Genomic DNA, 24,572 nt, shown 5'->3' with positions numbered 1-24,572 from the left:
TATTCACCGGGAAATTCGAAACTTACTATTTTGGTTCTACAACCCACTGTGGCGTAACAAGACTCTAACCAATCTATGCCCATGATTACATCGAAGTCTACCATCTCTAGATCTACTAAGTCTTATACAGTAAGGCGATGATACACTTTGACTGGACACCCCCTATAGATACGTCTAGTTATAACTGATTCTCTAGTTGGAGTGGACACTTCAAAGGGTTCACACAACTTTTCTGGTTCTATCCCAAATTTCTTAGCAATATATGGAATTACATAAGATAGGGTGGATCCTGCATCCATAAAAATGTAAACATCAAAGTTGAAGTATGTTAGCATACCTATGAAAACATCTCCACGAGCCTCTGTATCCTGATGGCATGCCAGTGCATACAAGCAATTTCGACCACCACCCATATAACCAGACTTTCCTGCACCACGCCCTTGTTAGGCCTGAGAGTTTTGAGGGGCTGCTGAATTAGTGGACTAAGTTACATTGCCTCCATTGTTCTGCTTTGTTGATGGACAATCCCTCAAGAAGTGGCCGTGCTGACCTTACCCAAAGCAACCATTAGTTCCTGACCGACACAACCCTAGGTGCCTCTTACAACATGTGTTGAAAATAGGGTAACCAGGGACTCTATAGCCCACATTAGCCTGTGACTGCGAGTCTGTTGCTATGAAATTCTGATTTTTCTTGTTAAACTTGGACCCCTGAACTGGTGCACCTGCTGAAGATGGAGCAGATCCTAATTTTGGTTTCCTGAAGAACTGACGATTACTGCATCCTTGCGATTCTCCATGGCTGAAATTTCCTACAGACTTAGCTCTCTTACTGTAATCCATATCCCTCTCTCTCTGTAGCCGCTCTTCTTCCTTCAACCTGTCTTAGTTCCCTTGAACAAAGGCTACCATTTTAGTAATAGTCATGTCATTGTTCTGAACAACTATATTAGCGTCAGCAAACAAGTCATCTGAAAGCCCCATAACAAACCTCCTAACTCTGGCCCTCATATCATGTACCATTTTCGGAGCATACTTGGCAAGATAGACGAACTTGAGGTAATACTCATTCATACTCATATCATTCTGTTTGAGTGTCACAAACTCTAAAGCCTTAGCTTCCAAGACCTCAATGGGTGAAAAATGCTCAAGAAATACATCTGCAAAATCCTTCCAAGTTGTAGGAGCTGCATCCTCCCCTCAAAACTCTTCCCAAATTTCATACCAAGTGTTAGAAACATCCTTCAGCTGGTACGCATCAAGTTGTGCTACCCCAGTGTCTGTAGCATGAATCAGTCTAAATATCTTTTACAGATCCTCAGCCTTTTTGGACCCTGTGAAGATTGGAGGTTTCATGTTGAGGAATTCCCTGGACCTAGAACTACCCGTCACATCAACAACACTTGTCTTCTGCCATTGAGCATGAGTAGCAACAATTTGGGTGAGCAACTGGATAGCTCCCCTGAAATCCATGTCTGAAGCATTAGGCATTGAGCCCGTTGCAACTCCTTGGGCCGGAGTGACCTCCTCCTGAGCACCATTAGTCGTAGTGCCCTGGCTAGTAGCTGAGGCCCTCGTGGTCTACTTTATTTTTGCAGGCATTTTCTGAAATATGTAATTCGTACGAGTTAGAAGGATTCCGAAAAACATAGCTCTAACTGCACAATCTAGAGTATGAAAGAAATGAAACAATCCTAAATGTCTTGGTGGTCAACTGTTTACATGTGTGGCACGCACACACACATAAAAGTGACCCCACTAGACACGGCTTCATAGACTCCCTAGGACTCTTCAACCTAGGCTCTGATACCAAGCTTTATCACGCCCCGAACCATGGCCTAGGCATAACACGACACTCGGTGCCTGACTGCATGTGACCGAGCGAACCAATTATATGGTTGGATCAACATGTGGTATAACTGTAATCTAGATATAAATATACAACATGATGATCTATTAAAGAGTCTGACTGACATATCATAGATGCAGAAAATACTGAAAAGCCTGCAAGGGTAAATGAGTAGCCGACAAGGCTAACACATAAATGTCTGCTAACATCTGATTGACTGAACTATAGTCTACGAAGCCTCTAAGAATACTGAAATGCTAATTGTTTATCGGGATAAGGACCCCAACATACCTTACTAACTGAAATACTATAAAGACTGAAGATTGAAAAAAAGGATAAAGCCTCAAAAGATTGGGGCTCACCAATAGCTGATACAAGATGTCCTACCAAGAAAAATCGTCAACCTGTAAAGCGTTACCTACATCGCGTGATGCAGGCCCCGGGAAAAAAGGGACGTCAGTACAATTGAATTGCGCTGGTATGTAAAAGAACTCATAGAAGGAAATGTAAATACAGAAACTGAAACTAATAACTGAACTAAACATAGGAAGTAAGGTTATGAATACTCCCTATTATGAATGATAAACCAACTGTTTATCTGAATATATATATATATATATATATATATATATATATATATATATATATATGTGTGTGTGTGTGTGTGTGTGTGTGTGTGTGTGTGTGTGTGTGTGTGTGTGTTCACGCGCGTGCGCACAAACTGCGACCTCGGTCCAAAATATACGTATACCTAAATGCGGCCACATGCCCAAAAATGCATAAAGCATAAACTGTGGCCTAAGGCCCAAATACATGCGTTCAACATTCAGAAATTCAGAATTAGGAACTGAGAATCATACTGCAATATATGATACTAAAATACTGAACCATACTGAGTTACATGATATTGGAATGTTGAATAGAACTAGACTGAGACATGTATTCATAGTAAATTGATTTTTCATAACTGAAACTCATAGGATATTGAACGATTATGAAACTATGCCATCTAGAGAATAGAAGTTCTACAACTATTCATGGGACTAAGGCATAATTATGTTCTGAGGAAACTCGTAATAGTCATGAAGAATGGAACGTAGGGAGAATCATAAACATTCCCAAATGCAAAAGAAAGTTAGCCTCAAATACCTTAGCTCCGGCCTTTTTTAAGTGTATCACGATGTTCGTCGCCACTTTCAACGATAATATATGTCAATATATATATCAAGAGGACCCAATATTAGCACTAGTTCTCCTGTTTTAGTAACTTAAGAATTTTATCAAACACCTTATGGATGTTAAGCCTCATAGCCCTTAGTAATTGGTGTTTTCTTCACCAAGTTCTCATTCTACTACTTCTAGGTGATTCTACAATCCCAAATAGATGTAACTAACACCATTTCTCATCACCCAAATTTTTACAACAATAATAATTCAATAATCCAAAACCCTAGCATAGTTCTTATGGTTTTCTTTATCAAATCCGTTTACTATCCTCATAAAAGCTCATCATGTCATAGTTATAAATGATTTGTGAGTAGAAGCATTACCTTTTCGAAGTTCACTCCTCTTGAATTCGAGTTCTAGAGTTTCCTTTCTCAACAATGGTGTCTCGACCGAATATCTAATGAGTGAAAGGATTTACCCATATTAATAAGGTGTTGGAGAATTGAAATTAACTTAGAATCATCATTAGAACTTACCTTGGATGATGGAGGGACCTTGGGTAAGTTAGGTTCTTGAGAGCTTCCCTTTTTAGGGTAGGTTTTCACATTTGGGATGTAGGGGAATGAGGTAGGGCTTTTAAACAAGTGAACACGTTCCAAAATTGAGGAGGAAAATAAAAGTAGTTCGGGTAAACCTCGTTGGCGCGGGGCATCGTCAGAGGCGCCAAAATTACTGTGCAAAGCGCCAAAACTATAGTGCCTTGCACTGTCTAGGGCATTGAGGTTGATACCCTGGACAGTGCCTTACATTGTCTATGGCTGTGAGTTTTTATGGCCTTGCAATGACTATGGCCGTGAGTTTTCATGGCCTTGCACTGTCTAAGGCTATAAGACGTACCTCCTATAAACTTAGTCGATTCTATCAAATTTTATGCACCTCAATATCGGTCTTGATTCCAAAACAACGGTTTCCACCCATACTCATCCCGATAGGACTTCACATTAATACTGATTTAATGCATCCATAACTAATTTTGATTTACAGAATGTTACTGCACAAGTCAAAAATCATAATATGAACCTATGAAATCCTCATAATACCGATCCGAGGTTATTTACCAATAATGTTGACCGTGGTCAACTGCAACAATTTAAAGTTTAAAAAATCAAATTTTCTTGCAAATATCACATTTAAACTTTCCAAAAATCAACATGGACCATGCACGCAAGTTATAATTCTTCAAATTAGGTTATTCAAATACTTAAAGCATGAAACGGAAATCTAGAACTCAGAATGACCTATCGGTCGTTACATTTCCACCTTTAAAAAAACATTTATTCTCGAATGGATATAGAATTGTACCTGAACTAGTAAAAAGATGCGGATATCCTCTCCTCATATTGTACTCAGACTCTCACGTAGCCTCCTCAATCGGCCGCCCCTTCCAAAGCACTTTCATGTAAGGAATTTCCTTAGATCTCAACTTTCAAACCTGCCGATCTACTATACCTATTGACTCTTCATCATAAGTCAAATCCTCATCTAACTGCACCATGTTGAAGTCCAAAACATGTGACTTGTCTTCATGATAGTTCTAAAGCATAGAAACAAAAAATATCGGATGTACCCCCACTAGGCAGGGAGGCAATTTAAGCCTTTAAGCAACCTCCCCAACCCTCTCTAACACCTCAAATGGACCAATAATACTCGGACTCAACTTAACTCTCTTTTCAAATCCCATCATTCCTTTCACAGGCATAACTTTCAAAAGTACCCTTTCGCCCCCTATATAGGCCACATCACAGACCTTCTAGTTCTCAAAGATTGATTTCCGGTCAGGTTATCATCAGCTGAAGACTCGGGATCTAGATATTTCGAAGACTACCTTTAGGACTCGGTATGGTCACTATGAGTTCCATGTGATGTCATTTGGGCTAACCAATTCTCCAACAACATTTATGCACCTTCTAAATTGTGTATTCTAGCCCTATATTGATTCATTCGTCATTATGTTTATTGACGACATCTTTGTGTATTCCCACAGCTGAGAGGATCATGAGCAGGATTTGAGGATTGTGCTCTAGACCTTGAGAGAAAAGAAGTTTTATGCAAAATTCTCAATGTGTGACTTCTGGCTTGATTCGGTGGCATTTTTGGGGCATGTGGTATCGAGTGAGGGGATCAAGGTAGATCTGAAGAAGATTGAAGCAGTGTAGAGTTGGCTTAGACAAACTTTATATACTAAGATGCGGATTTTCCTTGGTTTGACCTTATATTATTGCCATTTCATAGAGGGTTTCTCATCTATTACTACACCTATGATTATATTGGCCCAGAAGGGTGCTCCATTCAGATGGTCCAAGGAGTGTGAGGAGATCTTTCAAGAGCTCAAGATTACCTTGACTACAACCCCAGTGTTAGTGTCACCTACGGGTTTAGGGTCTTACACTCTGTACTATGAGGTGTCACGTATTGTACTTGGTGCGGTGTTGATGCAGGATGGTAGGGTGATTGCCTACATATATCGGTAGCTGAAGATTCATGAGAAGAATTATCATATCCATGACTTGGAGTTGGAAGCTATTGTTCATGCCTTGAAGATTTGGCAACACTATTTGTACAGTGTCCCTTGTGAGGTCTATACCGACCACTTGAGATTCTGTCATCTTTTCAAATAGAAGGATCTTAATTCGCAGTAGTGGAGGTGGTTAGAGTTTCTTAAAGACTATAATATCACTATTCTATATCATTCCGGGAAGGCCAATGTGATGGCTGATGCCTTGAGTCGGCAGGCGAAGAGTGTGGGTAGTTTGGCATACCCACCGGTAGCAGAGAGGCCACTAGCCATTGATATTCAGGCCTTGACAAATCAATTTGTTAGATTGGATGTTTCGGAGCCTAGGTGAGTCCTTGCTTGTGTGGTTTCCCGGTCTTCTTTATATGAGCACATAAGAGAGTGTCAGTATGACGACCCCCATTTTGTTTTCTTAAGGATACGATACAGCACGTCAATGCCAAGGAAGTTTCTATTGGAGATGACGGTATGTTGGGGATGCATGGCCGGTTATGTGTGCCCAATGTGGATGGGTTACGTGAGTTGGTTCTTCAAGAGGCCCATAGTTTGCGATACTCCATTCATCTGGGGGGCCGCTAAGATGTTTCAAGATTTGAGGCAGCATTATTGGTTGAGGAGAATGAAGAAAGACAATGTGGAGTATATAGCTCGGTGACTAAATTATCAGCAAGTGAAGTATGAGCATCAGAGGCCAGGTGGCTTGCTTTAGAAACTTGAGATTCCAAATTGGAAATAAGAGCGTGTTACCATGGACTTTCTTGTTGGGTTCCCATGGACTCAGAGGAAATTTGATGTTGTATGGGTGATTGTGGATAGGTTGACCAAGTCAGCTTATTTCATTCTAGTGGTGACTACCTATTCTTCAGCGCAGCCTGCTCAGATCTATATCCGCGAGATTGTTCGACTTCATGACGTGCCGATGTCCATTATCTCTGATCGGGGCACGTAATTTACATCACACTTCTGGAGGGCTACACGGCGTGAGTTAGGTAGACGGGTTAATTTGATTATGACATTCCACCACTAGACAGACAGACAGTTCGGGCGCACCATTCAAATATTAGAGGATATGCTTCGTGCTTGTGTCATAGATCTCGAGGGTTCTTGAGATCAGTTCTTTCCGCTTGCGGAGTTTTCGTACAACAACAACTACCAATCGAGTATTCTGATGGATCCTTATGAGGCCCTATATGGGAGGCGATATAGTTCTCCAATTGGGTGGTTTGAGCCGGGGAAAGGTAGATTGTTGGGCGCAGATTTTGTTCGGGATGCCTTGGAGAACTTCAAGTTCATCCAGAATCGACTTCGTATAGCACAGTCTAGGCAGAAGCATTACCCTGATCGAAAAGTTTGTGATGTAGCATTTATGGTTGGAGAGCGAGTTTTGCTCTGGGTTTCACCCATGAAGGGTGTGATGAGGTTCGAGAAGAAGGTCAAGTTGAGTCCTAGTTATATCAGCCCATTTGAGATCCTTTAAAGAGTGGGAGAGGTCTCCTACAAGCTTGAATTGCCACCTAGTTTATCTGCAGTTCATCCAGTGTTCCATGTTTTCATGCTCCGGAAGTATCACAGTGATCCGTCCCATGTTCTACATTTTAGCTCAGTCCAATTGAACAAGGATTTGTCTTATGTTAAGGAGCCGGTAGCCATCTTAGACAGTAAGGTCCGAAAGTTGAGGTCAAAGAACATTGCTTCGGTGAAGGTTCAATGGAGGGTTCAACCAGTCGAGGAGGCATAATGGGATACCGATCATGATATGCATAGCCATTATCCTGATCATTTCACCACTTCAGGTATGTCCCTATAGTCGTTCGAGGACAAATGTTTCTTTTAAGAGGGGGAGGATGTAACGACCCAGCCGACCATTTTGAGTATTTTAGCCTCGTTCCCCTATTTATTGCCTCCTCTATGTTATATTGTGGCTATGTGACTTTCTAGGGTGGTTGGTTTTGTTTTGGGTGAGTTTCATAGTAAATTGGGACACTTAGTCCCAAAGTTGAAAGCTTAAGTTAAAAGAGTTTACCGGAGTTTGACTTTTGTGTAGACAACGCTGGAATGGAGTTTTGATGGTTCTAATAGTTTCCTATGGTGATTTTGGACTTAGGTGTATGTCCGGATATTAATTCAGAGGTTCGTATGTAATTTTGGCTTGAATTGGCGAAGGTTGGAAAGTTGAAGGTTTCAAAGATTGAGAAGTTTGACCGAGAGTTTGACTTTATTGATATCGGGTTTAGATTTTGGTTTCGGGGGTTGGAATAGGCCCGTTGTATTATTTATGACTTGTGTGCAAAATATGAAGTCAATCGGAGTTGATTGGTAAGTTTCAAGATTGGTTTTAGAATTTGAACGATCATTCATTCCATAGGCTTGAAATGGGATGCGATTAGTATATTCAATGTTGTTTGATGTAATATTTGGTTCTTTATGTGTTTTGGAACTTGATGGTATGTTCGGGTGGGGTCCCGAGGGCCCCGGGTGTGATTCATATTGAAATCGGGCTCATTTGGACTTAAGTGATTGCTGAAGAACTGCTGAAGTTCTGGTGTCATCGCACCTACGGTAGGCTTGGCCGCAGGTGCAGACACACAGTTGCAGTTGGAGGGATCACAGAAGCGAGGTTCAGGGGGCTTGGTAGTGATCATAGATGTGAGAGGATTTCCGCATCTGTGATCCCGCATGTGTGAAGGAATGGTCGCAGATGCGGAGAGGGGTAGATTGGCCTGGGGTGGCAGAAGCGGGCGAGTCCGCAGGTTCGGTAGCGTACATGCACGTTTTTGTTTGCAGAAGTACAAAATGCTGGGCTTAAGTGTAAGCTGCACCTGCGATGGATTTTTCGCATCATGGATTTTCCACATGTCCTCGGATTTGAATATTATACATGAATCCATCATTATTTTTATCATTTAGTTAGTGTTTTGAATTGAAAAAATTGGGCAAATTTGTGAAAACTTCCTAAGTTATAATTTGAGGATTTGAAAGTTGATTTGAGATTGGAATTGAATAATTTTAGTATGGTTAGACTCCTTATTGAATGGGGGTTCACATTTTATATGTTTGGTCGGGTCTTGAGATGTGCGCCTGAGGTTGACTTTTAGAGTTGACTTTTAAATTTTCTTTAACGATTGCAACTTTATTATCCAGAATAGTTTCCTATGGTTTGTATTTATGGTATAAAGTTATTTTGGCTAGATTCGAGCCGTTCGGAGTTTGATATTCGTGGAATTGGATTGAGTTAGCTTGTTTGAGGTAAATATCGTGTCTAACTTTGTGTGGGGGAAATACCCCTTAGGATTGGAGTTGTTTTGTGTTAATTGTGGTACGTGAAAGTCGTATACGCAAGGTGACGAGTGGGTACACGGACTATATGTGGTAATTGACCGGTTTAAGCTATTTATCTTCCTTCCATGCCTTTAATTGAATTTTCATAACATGCTATATTTCCCATTGTTAGTCTACCCTTGCGTGTATTAATCTGCCATCACATGCTTTTTTTTATATTGTTAACACTTGTTCCACCTTTTACTTGTTATTTGCTTTTATATGCTTAGTTGAGATTATTGTCTTCCCTATTGTCTGTTACTCCTTTAATTGTTGAATTGTTTACTTGAAGTTGTTGTTTTCGTGTAATAGCATCTTGTTGAGTTATTGGTGTTGAAGTTCTAAAAGTCGTGATCACATTAAGGCAAAGTTGTTAATTGTTGAAATACCATTCTTGTTGAGTTATTCACTTTCAGTTTGCTATTGTTGAGACTCTTAGTGTCACGCCCCAAAATCGTGGAGTGCGACCGGCGCTCAACCGAGTGAACCCAACCGAGCAAGCATGTTAGATTTCTTCTACCCAAACTCATTCTTGAATAAAGAGAATATATGTTTTCCTTAATTAAACAATAATATGGTCGTGTCTGCAATTACCAATTTCTTACCATAAGTTTCACTATTTTTAAAGTTTCAAATGGACAAGTAATACAACAACAACATAGCATAGTTTGTCTTTCCAAGTACTAATACACAACCCACACTATGTCTACGGAGCCTCTATAGATAAAGAAAAGTACAATGATAATGCCGGCAACAAGTCCCCGGCTATACCTCAACCATAATACATTAAGAACAAAAGATATATGACCCCGGGATAAAGTGGGGCTCACCAAGTCAGCTGGAAAGAAGGTGTACTGCTATCACTGATCAATGTCTCCTGCTGTGGAACCACCTGCATCCATTTAAAGATCCAGCGCCCCCGGCAAAAGGGACGTTAGTACCGTCGAATAGTACTAGTATGAAAACTAAACACCAATTTAAGAATTTAGAAATACAAGATAATTATGATGAACCAGTGCGGAAATAGATTAAAATAGATAACCGTCTCAACCATAGCAAGCTTATTAAAAGCTATCAACAACATTTATAGGATTTAAGATGAGATCCTCTATAACCATCTTCACACAAAGCGGCCCCGCCGCCTCACCCGATGTATGCAGGTGGAGGTGTACGTACAATACCACAACTCAAATCAAGCGGCCCTGCCACCTCACCTCAATGTATGCTGGTGGATGTATAACCACAATACCAAGAACCTACACACAGCAGCTATGCCACTTCACCCCAATGTATGCGGGTGGAAATGTATCAACGATACCAATACCAACACAAAGCGGCTATGCCGACTCACCCCAATGTATGCAGGTGGTGGTGCCATAACAATACCAAAACCATACACAAAGCGGTCGTACCGCCTCACCCCAATGTAAGTGGGTGGAGGTGCAGTCCCACAATATCATAATCCCTACACAAAGCGGTCATGCCGCCTCACCCTAATATATATATATATATATATGCAGGTGGAGGTGTATATATGCGGGTGGAGATGTATCATAATCACAATCTCTATACCATAATCCACACACAAAGCGGTCATGCCGCCTCACCCCAATGTATGCGGGTGGAGGTGTATCACAATCACAATCTCTACACAACTTGGCATAATAACTTTCACATAAATCAAGACTAGAAATTATAACATATGGATACATAATCCATAATTTGGGACACATCCTCAATTTATAATGCAATATGATAAGAGCATTTGAAACACAAATTGAACATATATCTTCACCACAAAACTTATCTGAATACTCCATTTATAATCAACATCTCGGAACTTACAAGGATATTGGGAATTCCAATTCTTAAAGACGAGTTTAGCCAACATACCTCACTTGAGCTTCCTTACACTCTAAATGTTCCAGAATTCTTAGCAACTTCAATCTCTAGGATGAAGACCTAGTGAGTCTTCCCTTCTTAATCTTCCAAAACGAGGGCAAGAATTGAAGGACAAATATTAGAGAACACCTTCTCACTCTAGGGAACCCTCTCTCACTCTAAGATGTCAGATAATAGCTCAAAAATGACCCAAAGAGTGTATTTAACGAAACAGGGTCGGGTTTTAAAAATCCAAAAATGGAGCTCCGGAACAAGGTATGCGATCGCATAACCGTTATGCGGTCGCATAATGCACCATATAAAAGTTATATGGTCGCATAGTCGACCACATAATTGCTTCCAATTGGACCAATTAACTGCCTCACTCTGCGGCCATTATGCGGTCCGCACAGTGATTCTGCGGTCGCATAATGGACCGCAGAAATGCACTTTTCCGCCAAAAAGTCCGAGTACTTCGAAATATTATTTTCTTTGCAAACTTTACCGGCCTTACCACTTAAGTACTTCGAAATTTTTTGGGGTGTTATATTTAGCAACATTGTTGTTGAGCCATGGGCTATTTGTTGTGGAAACATTAGTATTGTGAATTGTGTTGGCAAGTTGTGGTATATGGGCACTTGCAGTGCGAGTTATAATTATCTTGTTATATTGATACGCATGTGGTGTTATAAGGCTAGGGGTTGATATGCATTTGGTGAGATAAGGTAGGCTTGACACGCGTGTTGCTAGTAGGGGAACTACTTGAAGCCACGCAATATGATAAGGTGGGCTAAAACGCGGGTAGCTATTTCGGAAAAAATAATTTTTCAAAACGAAATGTAAGGCTCCCACGGTGATATAAGAAACGATTGTGATTGTGACTGTGAAATGAGATACGAGGCGGTACCTCAGTGGTGATTCTTGTTGTTATCTTTCATTTAAATCACTTGTGTTTGTTTGCATCATTTTCTTGGCATTGTTATTACGTGTTCCTCCCTTTATGTCTTTATTTCCTTAAATTCAGTTGTAGCTTATCTTGTTGTATTTCTTCATTGTATCATTTCCTCATTTCCATTATTATACTATACTATACAAGTTCAGGTTCTTTTATTATCCTAGTAGGTGTCTTGACCTGACCTCGTCACTACTAAACGAGGTAGGCTTGATACCTACTGGGTATCATTGTGGTGTACTCATACTACGTTTTTGCACATCCTTTTGTGTAGATGCACGTACCTCATACTAGGCTAGGCACCAGTGAGTAGAACTTCCAGATCGGAGACTTCAAGGTATAACTACCGGCGTTCGCAGGTCTCAAAGTCACCATTTGTCCTTGTTTTTCTATTGCATACTCTTTATTTAGACAGTGATGAATTAGGTATTTTTCAGTACACTTATGTAGAGCTTATGACTCAGTCTCACCAGATTTTGGGATCTTTTTGTCAGCAGTACTGTTGAGTTCGATTATGTTAGCTAGATGGCTTAATTTGAAGTTCTACTGTTATTTCCGCTATTTATTCATGTATGTTAGGCTTACCTAATCTTAGAGTCAAGCATCTGCAAATCAATATATATTGCATCTTCTGCAATGCACACCTCCTCCGGCGATACAAGATAGTCCTGGCATACTTTTAAACATCTAACATCCCATATGCTGTCTAGAACTCATGATGTTCCTTTCAAAACTAAACCACAACCTTGTACATTCAATCCTGATGCCTCACGCGGATCTCCATATCTACCATGCTACAATATAAAAAGACGAGAATCTCCTTATCAGCTCCGAACCACGAGTAGGATAAACACCTATTAACTAGAAACCTTCTACTTAACTGAATCTGGGAGAACATCACAACATGTAAAAAAAATCCTTCTATACATGTAGAAGATATCAACCTCGAGCCTGGTCAAAACCATCATGAACTCTTCAAAACTTTCACGACCCAAAATCCCAACCCATGGGGATGTGATGGCATCTAACACCGCTTGCTTGGCAAGCAAACACAATGTGATAAATTCGAGAGAAATGAAGCTAATAGTTGATAGAAAAATGACCATATATAGTAACACTAACTCAGAAGCATACATAATAAGTCTAAATATCAACACTAATGATCAACCGTCCCAAGACGTGGAGTCACGAGTACATGATCTACTAGAGTTAGCTAAATACATTGTCCTAAAAGAAATACAATACGGTCTGGAAATAAGAAACAATACTCAAGAAATGTAAAGATGACTCCAAGGCCTGCGAACAGTATGTAGCTCTACCTAAAATGTATATCTGGTATCCGCTAAGCACCTCTCGGGACACAATTGGTGCGAATGTCCAAATTTGCACAAGTAGTGCAGAAGTGTAGTATGAGGAAAACCGACCCAATATACTCCCTAAGTGTCTAGCCGAACCCTGATGAGGTTGTCACGAAGCTAAGAAAAGATACCTACATATAAACCTGTATAGTTAAGTAACGATAAATAACGAGATGATAATTATAATATCAAGTAAAAAGATAGGTTAACAACATGTGAGAGAGTTAACAAGTACATAAGTAAAGAGATATAAAATGAGAGAATAAATAAGGTGCTATCAAGTAAACCACCACTCATAATTCAACAACAAACAAACCTTTCAAAGATGATTAGAAAGTAACAAGGCCAAATCCTCAGTACGTATAGCAAAATAAAGAACACCAATACCAACAAACAACACGATATTACTCTTTGTACTTTTAATCTCGTCCTTGCAATATAATATAATAACTAGCAGGACACACTCTTCGTGCATATCCTCACCTCTTCTCAAACACGGTAACACCCTTTGTGCAGTGATATTGATATATGTAAAAAGCACAGAAACACTCGTCGTGCACAATCACTCTCCCTCACAAGCACGAAAACACCCTTGGTGCATTTCACTCTTCCTCACCAACCATCACATATAATACAATATCGAGAAAATTGGGAAGCATAATCAACATTAAGGATAAAATTCGAACATAACTCGCCATATGAGAATTTACCAATACCTTTGCACAAATAACCAAATCAATAATTAAATAGTCTTAACACACAATATCTCAATAAGCTCGACATGAATAATAACATGTATAAGAGAAATCAAAGATTAACCTTACGCGCATTCTTAAACCCACAGCCAATGTGTATACACTAGTCATCTTCCATATATGGCACCCCCAACACATAGATCACATAGAAAATAGACTCAATTATATCCTAATCCCCTCAAATCAAAGTTAACCACTACACTTACCTCTTTTCGGAACAATATCAACAATCCAATACGGCCTTCCCTTTGGAACAAGACTCCAAACCACCCGAATCTACTCAATTATTACTCAACTAAGTCAAAACAAGCTTTAGAAACTATTCGAGTATCAAAAAGGTTCGATCTTCAATATTTTTGGAAACGTCAACCCAGGCCTACACGGTCAAAATCCGAAATTAAGACCAAATCGTGATTACCCATTCACCTTCGAGTCCAAATATGTGATTTGTTGCGAGATCTGACTTCAATTTGAGGTCTAAATCTCAATCAACAAAATCCTAAATTTCTACCCCAAAAAAACCCTTTTTTCTATTCTATGAAATTCCAGACTAAATAGAGAAAATCGATAAAACAAAGTAATGGAAATTGAACAATAAAAAGTTAAAATTACTAACCTATGAAGTTGGGAAGAATTTTCTCTCCAAAATCGCCTCAATATGGAGTCTAGGTCTCAAGAATGCCTTAAAATGAGCTAAGTCTCAAAATCCCAACCTTTTACTCAGATGTAGATATCGCAATTGTGAACTATTTTTGCAATTGCGATGTTCGCAAATGAACAGTGTCTAAGCCCCTCAGAGGTCGCAAATCCGATGGAACCTTCGCATTTGCGTAGGGCAAGCCCCTCACAAAAGCGAACCAAGCTTCGCAAATGCGAAGTTGTACCTCTACTCTTCAGTGTCGCAATTGCTACACAAGTCTCGTAATGGAGAATTCCACCTCCTCGCAAAAGCGACATGTGCTTCACGAATGCAAAGCTTACCTGCCCCTGCCCAACATCGCAAATATAAGCTAGCACTCAAAAATGCGAGGCTTGCATTTATGAATAGACCTTTGCAAATGCGAGGTCTACAACACCAACAAATTTCCAACATTGGCAAAATAGTATGAAACTCATACGAAACTCACCCAAGACCCTAGGGCTCCAATCTGAACATTTGTGCAAATGTAATAACATCATACGAATTCGCTCGTAAGCTCAATCATTAAAGTAACATCTAAAATTTAAAATAAAACACCAGAACTCAAAGAACTTCATAGTTCAACTTCAAAATTTCAACTTACAACATCAAGCGTCAAAGCGGCCTCGGGTCACGTGGGACCCCCACCAAACATGCATTCAAAAATATCATATAAACCTACTGCAATCATCAAAACACCAATCTGGGATCGTTTACCAATAATGTTGGCAGTGGTTAACATTAGCCATTTTCAAGTTCAAAAATCAAGTTTTCTTTAAAAACTTACATTTAGACTTTTAGAAGATTTACACAGACCACGCATGCAAGTCATAAATCATCAACTAACGCTATGAAAGGGCTCAAATTATATAACAGTGAGCCAATACTTAAAATGAACTATCGAGTTGTTACAAGCTCCACCTCAAAAAGAAACGTTCATCCTCGAACGGACATAGAAATGTGCCTGAACGGGCAAACAATTGCGGATATCTTCTACTCCTATTGGACTCGGACTCCCAAGTAGCCTCCTCATTTGGCCGACTTCTCCAATGCACTTTCACAGAAGGAATATACTTAGATCTCAACATTTGAACCTGTCGATCTAGAATAGCCATCAGCTCTTCCTCATGAGTCAAATTCTCATCAAGCTATACCGTGCTGAAGTCCAAAATATGTGACCTATCTTCATGGTACTTCCGACGTATGAAAACATGAAATACTGGATGTACCCCTGCTAGGCTAGGAGGCAATGAAAGCCTATAAGAAACCTCACAAACTCTCTCCAAGATCTCATATGGGCCAATAAACCTCAGGCTCAACTCACTCTTCTTCCCAAATTGCATCACGCCCTTCCTAGGTGAAACTCGAAGAAGAACCTCCTCACCCTCCATGTAAGCCACATCACAAACCTTCCAATCAGCATAACTCTTTGGCCTAGACTATGCTATACGAAGCCGCTCCTGAATCAATTTCACCTTCTCCAAGGCATCACGAACTAAATCTCTACTAAAATAATAGCCCCACCGGGCTCAAACCAACCAACCAGAGAACAACATTGCCTCCCATATAAGGCCTCATACGGAGCCCTCTGAATACTCGAGTGATAAGTGTTGTTGTAGGCAAACTATACTAGAGGTAGCAACTAATCCACTGACCCCCGAAATCAATAGTGCATTGCCCTCAACATATCCTCCAAAATCTAAATGGTCTTCTTGGACTGCCCGTCCGTCGAGTGTGAAACTCAATACTTAACTCGACCTGTGCGCCCAACTCACGTTGCACAGCTCTCCAAAAGTATGAAGTGAACTACATGCCACGGTCTTATAAGATAGAAATGGGAACACCATGCAGGCGAATAATCTCCCTTATGTAAATTTGATCCCACCACTCTGAAGAGTAGGAAGTCATCACCGGAATGAAATGTGCGGACTTGGTCAACTAGTCTACGTTGAGCCAAACAACATCATACTTCCTGAATGTCCATGGTAAGCTTATCATAAAGTCCACTGCGAAGCCCTCCCACTTCGACTCCGGTATCACCAACTTCTAAGTCTAGCCACTAGCTTTCTGATGTTCATACTTCACTTGTTGATAATTCAAACATCGAGAGACATATCCAAAAATGTCTTTTTTCATCTTCTGCAACCAATAATGCTGCTTCAAGTCAAGATACGTCTTTGTGATGCCTGGGTGGATAGAAGACCATGAGCTATGAACCTCTTCATGGATAAACTCTCTCAAGCCATCAATATTTGGAACACAAATCCGATTCCAAAGTCGCATAACACCATCATCCCCAATCACAACATTCTTAGCACCACACCGCTACACCATTTCTTTCATAACCAACAAGTGAGGATCGTCATACTAGCGAGCCTTGATGTGCTCCAATAAAGATGATTGTGCTAGAACACACGCTAGAACCCTACTAGGCTCCGAACTGTCCAACCATACAAACCTATTTGCCAAAGCCTAAATATCCATGGCCAATGGTCTCTCCACTGCCGATATAATTGCCAAGCTACCCATGCTCTCTGCCTTCCTGCTCAAGATCGTCCACAATGTTGGCCTTCCTCGGATGATACATTATGGTGATGTATTAGTCTTTCAATAACACCAACCTCGGATGATGTCTTGAATAGATGTTGAAGACTTCAATGATCAGTGTATACCTCACGTGGCACATCATACAGGTAATGCCAACAAATCTTGAGCGCGTACACAATGACTGCTAACTCCAGATCATACACGGGGTAGTTCTTCTCATAGACCTTCAATTGATGATATGCGTAGGCAATCACTCTACCATCCTGCATTAATACCATGCCAAGTCCAATACGCGATGCATCACAATACATAGTATAAGACCCCGAACTTGTGGGCAACATCAACACTACACTTAGAAAACTTTGCATATAACTGACGACTCTTCAAAGTCAAAAGTATAATCCATAGGTGTTGCTCATGCTCCTCCCTACTACAGGAGTAAACCAGAATATCATCAATGAAGACAATTACAATGGAATCCAAATAAGGCTTTAACACTCGATTCATCGAATCCATGAAGGTTGTTGGAGCATTAGTCAAACCTAGTGACATTACCAAGAACTCATAATAAATATAATAATCCCTAAAAGCTGTCTTAAGGACATCCGATATCCTAATCTTGACTTAATGGTAGCCAGATCTCAAATCAATCTTGGAACACACCTTGGCACCCTGAAGCTGGTCAAATTGATCATCAATCCTAGTCAACGTATGATTGTTCTTAATGGTAATCTTGTTCAACCATCGATAATCAATGAACATCCTTATCGATATGTATTTCTTCTTAACAAACAACATCGGCACACCCCAAGGTGAAACACTCGGTCTAATGAACCCCTTTATCAAGCAAATCTTGCAACTTCTCTTTCAGTTCCATCTACTCGATTGGAGCTATATGATACGGTCGAATAGAAATAGGCTAAGTACCCGAAACCAAATTAATAGGGAACACCTCTGGGAACTCCCTCACCACGGGCATTGAACCCACCGAAGTAACTTTCGCACTAGAATCCCAAACGTAAGCCAAATACGCTAGACACACCTTCTCAACCATATGCCGAGCCTTGAACTATAAAATACCTCAACTAGTTGCATGCTTGAGGTTCTGATAGTAGGCTATAATACCGTATTTTAGTCGCTTATTACACTCCAATTCACTGCACTTTACTTGTGTTGAGCTTTAATTGCTAGTATTTTGTACTTATTGTGTGTTTTATGCCTTGTAGGAGTGATTCCTAGTTATGTAGATATTGTGGAACTAATTCGAGCTATTTGGAGCTTTGAAGTCTGAGTAAAAGCCCAAAGGATTATGCCGCAATCATGTTTGGGGGTCGAGGATCACTTTTGGACGTCAAAAATCAAGGAAGAAGCAACAATTGAAGAAATGCACTAGTGCGACGCTCTATGTGACGCAGCAGTGTAATTTTGTGTCAGGAATTGACATAATTTAGAGGCTGGGTTTCTGTGGTCTGACAAGGAAAAGCACTAATGCTACGCACCCTGCTACGCGTTGTGCAACGCATGAAAAGCAATAAGTTTACAAGTTTTCCTATTTCGGCTAGGAAAGGGGGATTTCGTCTAAGCCCGACCCTACTTGGTATAAATACATGGAAAATATTATTTTTTGTACTTTTGACATACTTTACACCTAAGGAGGCCAAGGAAGAGTGGGAGGAGCAAAAGTACAAGGATTTCATCATTCCTTCCTCACTCAAAACCTGAGTTTGGTTTGAATTTATGTTTTCCTATACTCTAATTATTAGATGATTTAATTATTGCATCTATATTCACTAGTTCATTTAATCGAGAGAGGCGTAACTTGTGATATCTTTGTATTATCTTGTTGGTTGAGTTCATTAATTCTTCTTAGTAATCGAAAGTGGCTAGTTAAATTATTGATTAAATCTAGTTAGGAGGATAATCGAGAGAGGTTCTCCTAGAGACCAATCCACTACGCATTCTTACATATCTTCACGTGCTTAAATTGGTTCATCTTGTGAGGTTAAAACTTAATCGAGAGAGGAGACCAATCCACTACGCATTCTTACATATCTTCACGTGCTTAAATTGGTTCATCTTGTGAGGTTAAAACTTAATCGAGAGAGGAGTTGTTGCTGAACGTTTGAACTAATAATTGAGTGAATTTAGAGACTCACTTGAACATTAGGAGTGAATTATCTATAGTTAGATCCTAAACAATTATCTTGCACATATCCTATTAAAACCCTATCTTCTCCCATTGATAACCTTCCTTGCTTATTCCTTGTTTCGATTGTCATTAGACAATAGCTTTAGATTCTTAGTTAATTTTAGTAAGAAATCATATTCGGAAGTATACATGATAAGTCTAAGTATCAACACTAACGATAAACCCTCCAAAGCTGTGGAGTCACAATTACATGAGCTACTAGAGTTAGCTAAATACATTGTCTTGAAAGAAATACAATACTATCTGAAAAATAGAAACGGTACTCAAGAAATGAAAAGATGACTCTAAGGCCTGCGAATGGCATACAACTCTATCTAGAGTAATATATCTAGTATCCGTTAAGCACCTCTCGGGACTCTGCTATTATCAATATCTGAATCTGCACAAGAAGTGTAGAAGTGTAGTATGAGTACAACCGACCCAATGTACTCCGTAAGTATCGAGCCTAAACCCGACAAGGTAGTGACGAGGCCAAGATATGACACGTATATATAAACCTATGCAGTTCAGTAACGAGAAATAATGAGATGATAATTAAAATATCAAGTAAAATGACATGATAACAACATGTGAGAGAGTTAAAGGGTACATAAGTAAAGAGATATAAACTGAGAGAATAAGGAAGGTGCTACCAATTAAACCACCACTCATACTTCTACAACAATTCGGAAAAGATCTATCGAAAATGATTGCGAAGAAACAAGCCCAAATCCTCAGTCTGAATAGCAAAAAAAAAAGGAACAACAATACCAACAAACGGTACGACATTACCCTTCGTGCATTTACTCTCGTTCTTACAACATAATATAATAACTAGAACAAAAATACCCTTCATGCATATCCTTACCTTCTCTCAAGCACGGTAACACCCTTCGTGCAATGATATTGATATTTGAAGAAAGAACCTTTGTGCACAATCACACTCCCTCACAAGCACGGAAACATCCTTTGTACATTTCACTCTTCCTCACCAAGCATCACAAATAATACAATACCATGCAAGGTGGGAAGCATAATCAACATTAAAGATAACATTTGAACATAACTCGCCATATGAGAATTTACCAACACCTTTGCACCAACAACCAAATCAATAATTCGATAGCCCTAATGCCCAATATCTCAATAAGCTCAACATGAATAATAACATGGATAAGATAAATCAAAGAGTTTCGCAATCTATCCAAAGCATGGAAAACATAATATATAAAGTAACATGGTACAATTAAATCTAACCCTACCTGCATGCGACAATGTATATACATTCGTCACCTTGTATATACGCTGCCTCCAACACATAGATTACATAGCAAATAGACTTAATTACAACCTAATTCTCTCAAATCAAGGTTAACCAAGACACTTACCTCTTTTCGTAACAAGATCAATAATCCAATATGGCCTTCCCTTTGGAACATACCTCTAAACCACCCAAATCTAGTCAATTATTACTCAAATAAGTCAAAATAAGCTTTAGAAACTACCCTAGTCTCAAAAGGTTTGATATTTAATATTTTTGGAAGTCAACAAAAAGTTAACCTGGGTCCATGTGGTCGAAATTCGAAATTAAGACTAAATATCAATTACACATTCACCCCCGAGTCCTAATATGTGATTTATTTCGAGATTTGACCTTAATTTGAGGTCTAATGCTCACATTTACAAAATTCTATACATTCGAAATTGTTGCATCTATATTCACTAGTTCATGTAATCGAGAGAGGTATAACTTGTGATATCTTTGCATTTTCTTTTTGATTGAGTTCATTAATTCTTCTTAGTAATCGAAAGAGGCTAGTTGGATTATTTATTGAATCTAGTTAGGAGGATAATCGAGAGAGGTTCTCCTAAAGACCAATCCACTACGCATTCTTGCATATCTTCACGTGCTTAAATTGGTTCATCTTGTGAAGTTAAAATTTAATCGAGAGAGGAGTTGTTGTTGAACGTTTGAACTAATAATTGAGTGAATTCGAGAGACTCACTTGAACATTAGAAGTGAATTATCTATAGTTAGATCCCAAACAATTATCTTGCACCTATCCTATCAAAACCTTATCTTCTCCCATTGATAACCTTCCTTGCTTATTCCGTGTTTCGATTGTCATTAGTCAATAGCTTTAGATTCTTAGTTAATTTTAGTTAGAAATCATAAAAATCTCGATTGTTGATTCTCTTGGATAGCAATTAAGCCAAAAATTATCCCAACATTATTTAAATCCAATCCCTATGGAGATGATATTTTTCTATACTATCTTTGATTAGCGAGAATCAATTTCGTGTTGTATTTTGCGTTCGTCAAATTGTGGCGTGGTTGCCGGGGATTGACAATCAATAGTATTTGAAATAGTTTGTAGTGCTAATTCAGGAATCTTTCTTTTATTTTTATTTTATTTCTCTCTTTTTACATTTAGTGTTTTTTGACTGTGCGGAGGTTACAGGTTAGATTGGTGCATGACTCGAACTTCTGCAAAGGAAGTGCTACCATACGAGCCGAAAATTAAAAAAACAGCTGCAACAACTGAGGAAGGAAAGAAATCTGACCGAGACGTTAGAAAAGGTTGGACAATCCTCAACCAAAGAAGATATAGCTAGAAAAGATTGTGTCTTCAGAGGGGATACCACGTCAGTACCCAGTAAGTATCAAGACTAACCTTTGTGGAGTAGTGACGAGGTTCATGTAAAGACACTCACTAATCAAATAACATGTGCAATATATCAATATAAAAGGTAACAACGGAAAGCAAAATAAATAAATGTCTACAAAGAGTAATCATGTGATAAAACAACAAAATAATCAAAGCACAAACAAAATACAAGTGAAAGCAATTAAGAGAAAGCAATGACAGTTCTAATCATCGAACCGTTCCGACACAGAATTTACAACAAGAGTCACCCCGAGGCACCATACCTCATAATCACGAATCTCAAGTCACAAATCAGGAATCATATACACATGGCATCTTGTGCCCCTATTATCAATCACCTTCGTATGGCTAAGACCTCGTACCACCGTATAAGTCACAACTACACAGACAACTCACGCGTTGCACGGATAACTCACGTGCCAATATCATAATCCACTGGGCGTGGTCACATGCTTAATATTACAATCCATCCGGCGTGGTCACAAACTCAATATCACAATCCGTACCGCATGGTCACGGGCTCTATATCACAATCCTCCCGGCGTGGTCATGAGCTACCAGTCCAAACCATGTCGCAGAGAAAGCAGATATACATGAATACACGTACATGATCAATGAACATCAAGTTTTATACTCCTAGAGTGGTATAAATGACATGTTATGGTGTATGCATGTGCAAGTGTACTATCACATATCAAATAATCAAGTAATATCATAGACACCGAGTAGCACATTGGGAACAACACAACAAGTCACGTAATATGCATGGCATACACAAGGAAGTCAAAAGCAACAACCAAAATACTCCTCTTTCATCGACAACATGCTCCCAGGTCATCACATAATATCCCCATATAGCCACCCTTATCTCACCGCATTGACAATATCATAATAGCCACCTGTATTACTTTGCCCAAACAATATATCAATAGCCACATGTATCGCTCTGCTCCGACAATAACACAATAGACACCCGTATCACTCCGCTTAAATAATAACACAATATCCACCCATATCACTCCGTCCAGACAATAACATAATAGCCACTCGTATCACTCTGCCCAGATAATATATCAATAGCCACCCGTATTGCTCTATCCCCACAACATGTCCACATATGACACAATATCGCCAAAAAACCAATACCAATATCACAATAAAGCACAGCCCACAACTCAACAGTAATGTATACAATAATTTCAACAACAACAAAATAAAACGGGAAATAACTCGATGATGAAAGATATTCTATATAACAGCAACTTCAATTAAAAGCATATTAATAACCTAAGAGTTTGAAACGATCAATTTCCACATATAACCCTGGGTACACACTCGTCACCTCGTGTATACGTCTTTCACATAATTCAAATAATGCAATTAGACAAAATCCTATGGGGTAGATTCCCCACACAAAGTTAAGCAATATACTTACCTCAAACAAGCTAAACTAATCCACTAATAAGCCTTTCTCGCGTAAGTCCACCTCTGGACAGTTCGAATCTAGCAAAAATAACTTAATATCATAAATAAAATCCATAAGAAATAATTTTGAAAAATAAATCTTCGATATTTAATGAAAATCAAAAAGTCAACCCAAAAGAGTCATCCCCGAGCTCACACCTCAGAACCCAAAAAAACTCACAAATTTTGAACACCCATTCCGATACAAGTTCAACCATACCTAAATCATCCAATTATGAACTCAAATCGGCCTTTAAATCAAAGATTAAAATCGAGGATGGAATCATGAAATACGAACAAATCTGAGTCAAAAATACTTATCCCAATCCAAGTTGTGAAAATCCCTTCCACAATCGCCCAAAACTAAGCTCTCTAACTCAAAATGTGATAAAATAACAAAATCCCTCGAAATAGAGTACTATATAAGTTTGCCGAGGAGTCCTCTCCGCGATCGTGGGACCTAATTCGCAATCATCAAGTGCCAAACATATATCTTCGTAAATGCGGTCTGGAGCCCACGAATGTGACCCCTCAGCTAAACAGGCCTTCGCGAACGTGGAGGCCTACCCCTAGCACCCCTTTCAGCTATTCCTCCTACACGATCGCAACACGAAGGGCACAAACACGATGAACATCTCCCCTCCAGGATCCACGAACACAACAACCATCTCGCGAATGCGATGAGTAAATCCTCAGCCACCCAAAATACACTTCGTGAACGTGAATGGCCTTTCACGCTCTCGATGAACTACAGAACATCAGAAAAACTAACTAGCCTCTCACGATCTCGATGAACTGCAGAACATTAGAAAAACCAACTACTCTAAAATATGAAGAAAAAGTTTGAAACTCATCTGAAATGCACCCGGGGCCCTCGGGACCCCATCCAATCATACCAACCAATCCCAAAACATAACACAAGCCTACTCGAGGCCTCAAATCACACCAAACATCATTGAAACTAGGAATTAAACCTCAATTCAAGCCTAATAAACTTTCAACTTCCAAAACTCACACCAAACCATACCAAATCAACTCGAAATGACCTCAAATTTTGCATGAAAGTCCCAATGACACAACAGACCTATACCAACTCCCAAAACAACAATTCGAACCCGATATCAACAAAGTCAACTCTCGGTCAAACCTATCAACCTTCCAAATCTTCAAC

The 24,572-nt window shown here is 39.5% G+C and overlaps 1 protein-coding gene across 1 annotated transcript; it reads right to left on the bottom strand.

The window, feature by feature from the left end:
• Positions 1–551: 551 nt before the first annotated feature.
• LOC138892157 (uncharacterized) lies at positions 552–1,490 on the bottom strand. The gene is made up of 2 exons (XM_070175860.1): positions 1,312–1,490; positions 552–879 (listed from the first exon to the last, which is right to left on the bottom strand). The coding sequence occupies exons 1-2, from the start codon at positions 1,488–1,490 to the stop codon at positions 552–554; spliced, it is 507 nt and encodes a 168-aa protein (XP_070031961.1).
• Positions 1,491–24,572: the final 23,082 nt, after the last annotated feature.

The sequence above is a fragment of the Nicotiana tomentosiformis genome, chromosome 5 (genome assembly GCF_000390325.3).
Source record: "Nicotiana tomentosiformis chromosome 5, ASM39032v3, whole genome shotgun sequence".
Lineage (NCBI taxonomy): Eukaryota > Viridiplantae > Streptophyta > Magnoliopsida > Solanales > Solanaceae > Nicotiana > Nicotiana tomentosiformis.
The sequence above is the reverse complement of the archived record's forward strand: the minus strand, read 5'-3'. Positions and strand labels throughout refer to the sequence as shown.

What these genes read in the sequence shown, in the direction of transcription:
- LOC138892157 (XM_070175860.1), bottom strand. Translation starts at nt 1,490, where the DNA reads ATGCCTAATGCTTCAGACATGGATTTCAGGGGAGCTATCCAGTTGCTC. An exon ending in TCCAAAAAGGCTGAGGATCT is followed by an intron (nt 880 to 1,311) that starts GTAAAAGATATT and finishes GAACTAAGACAG; the next exon opens with GTTGAAGGAAGAAGAGCGGC.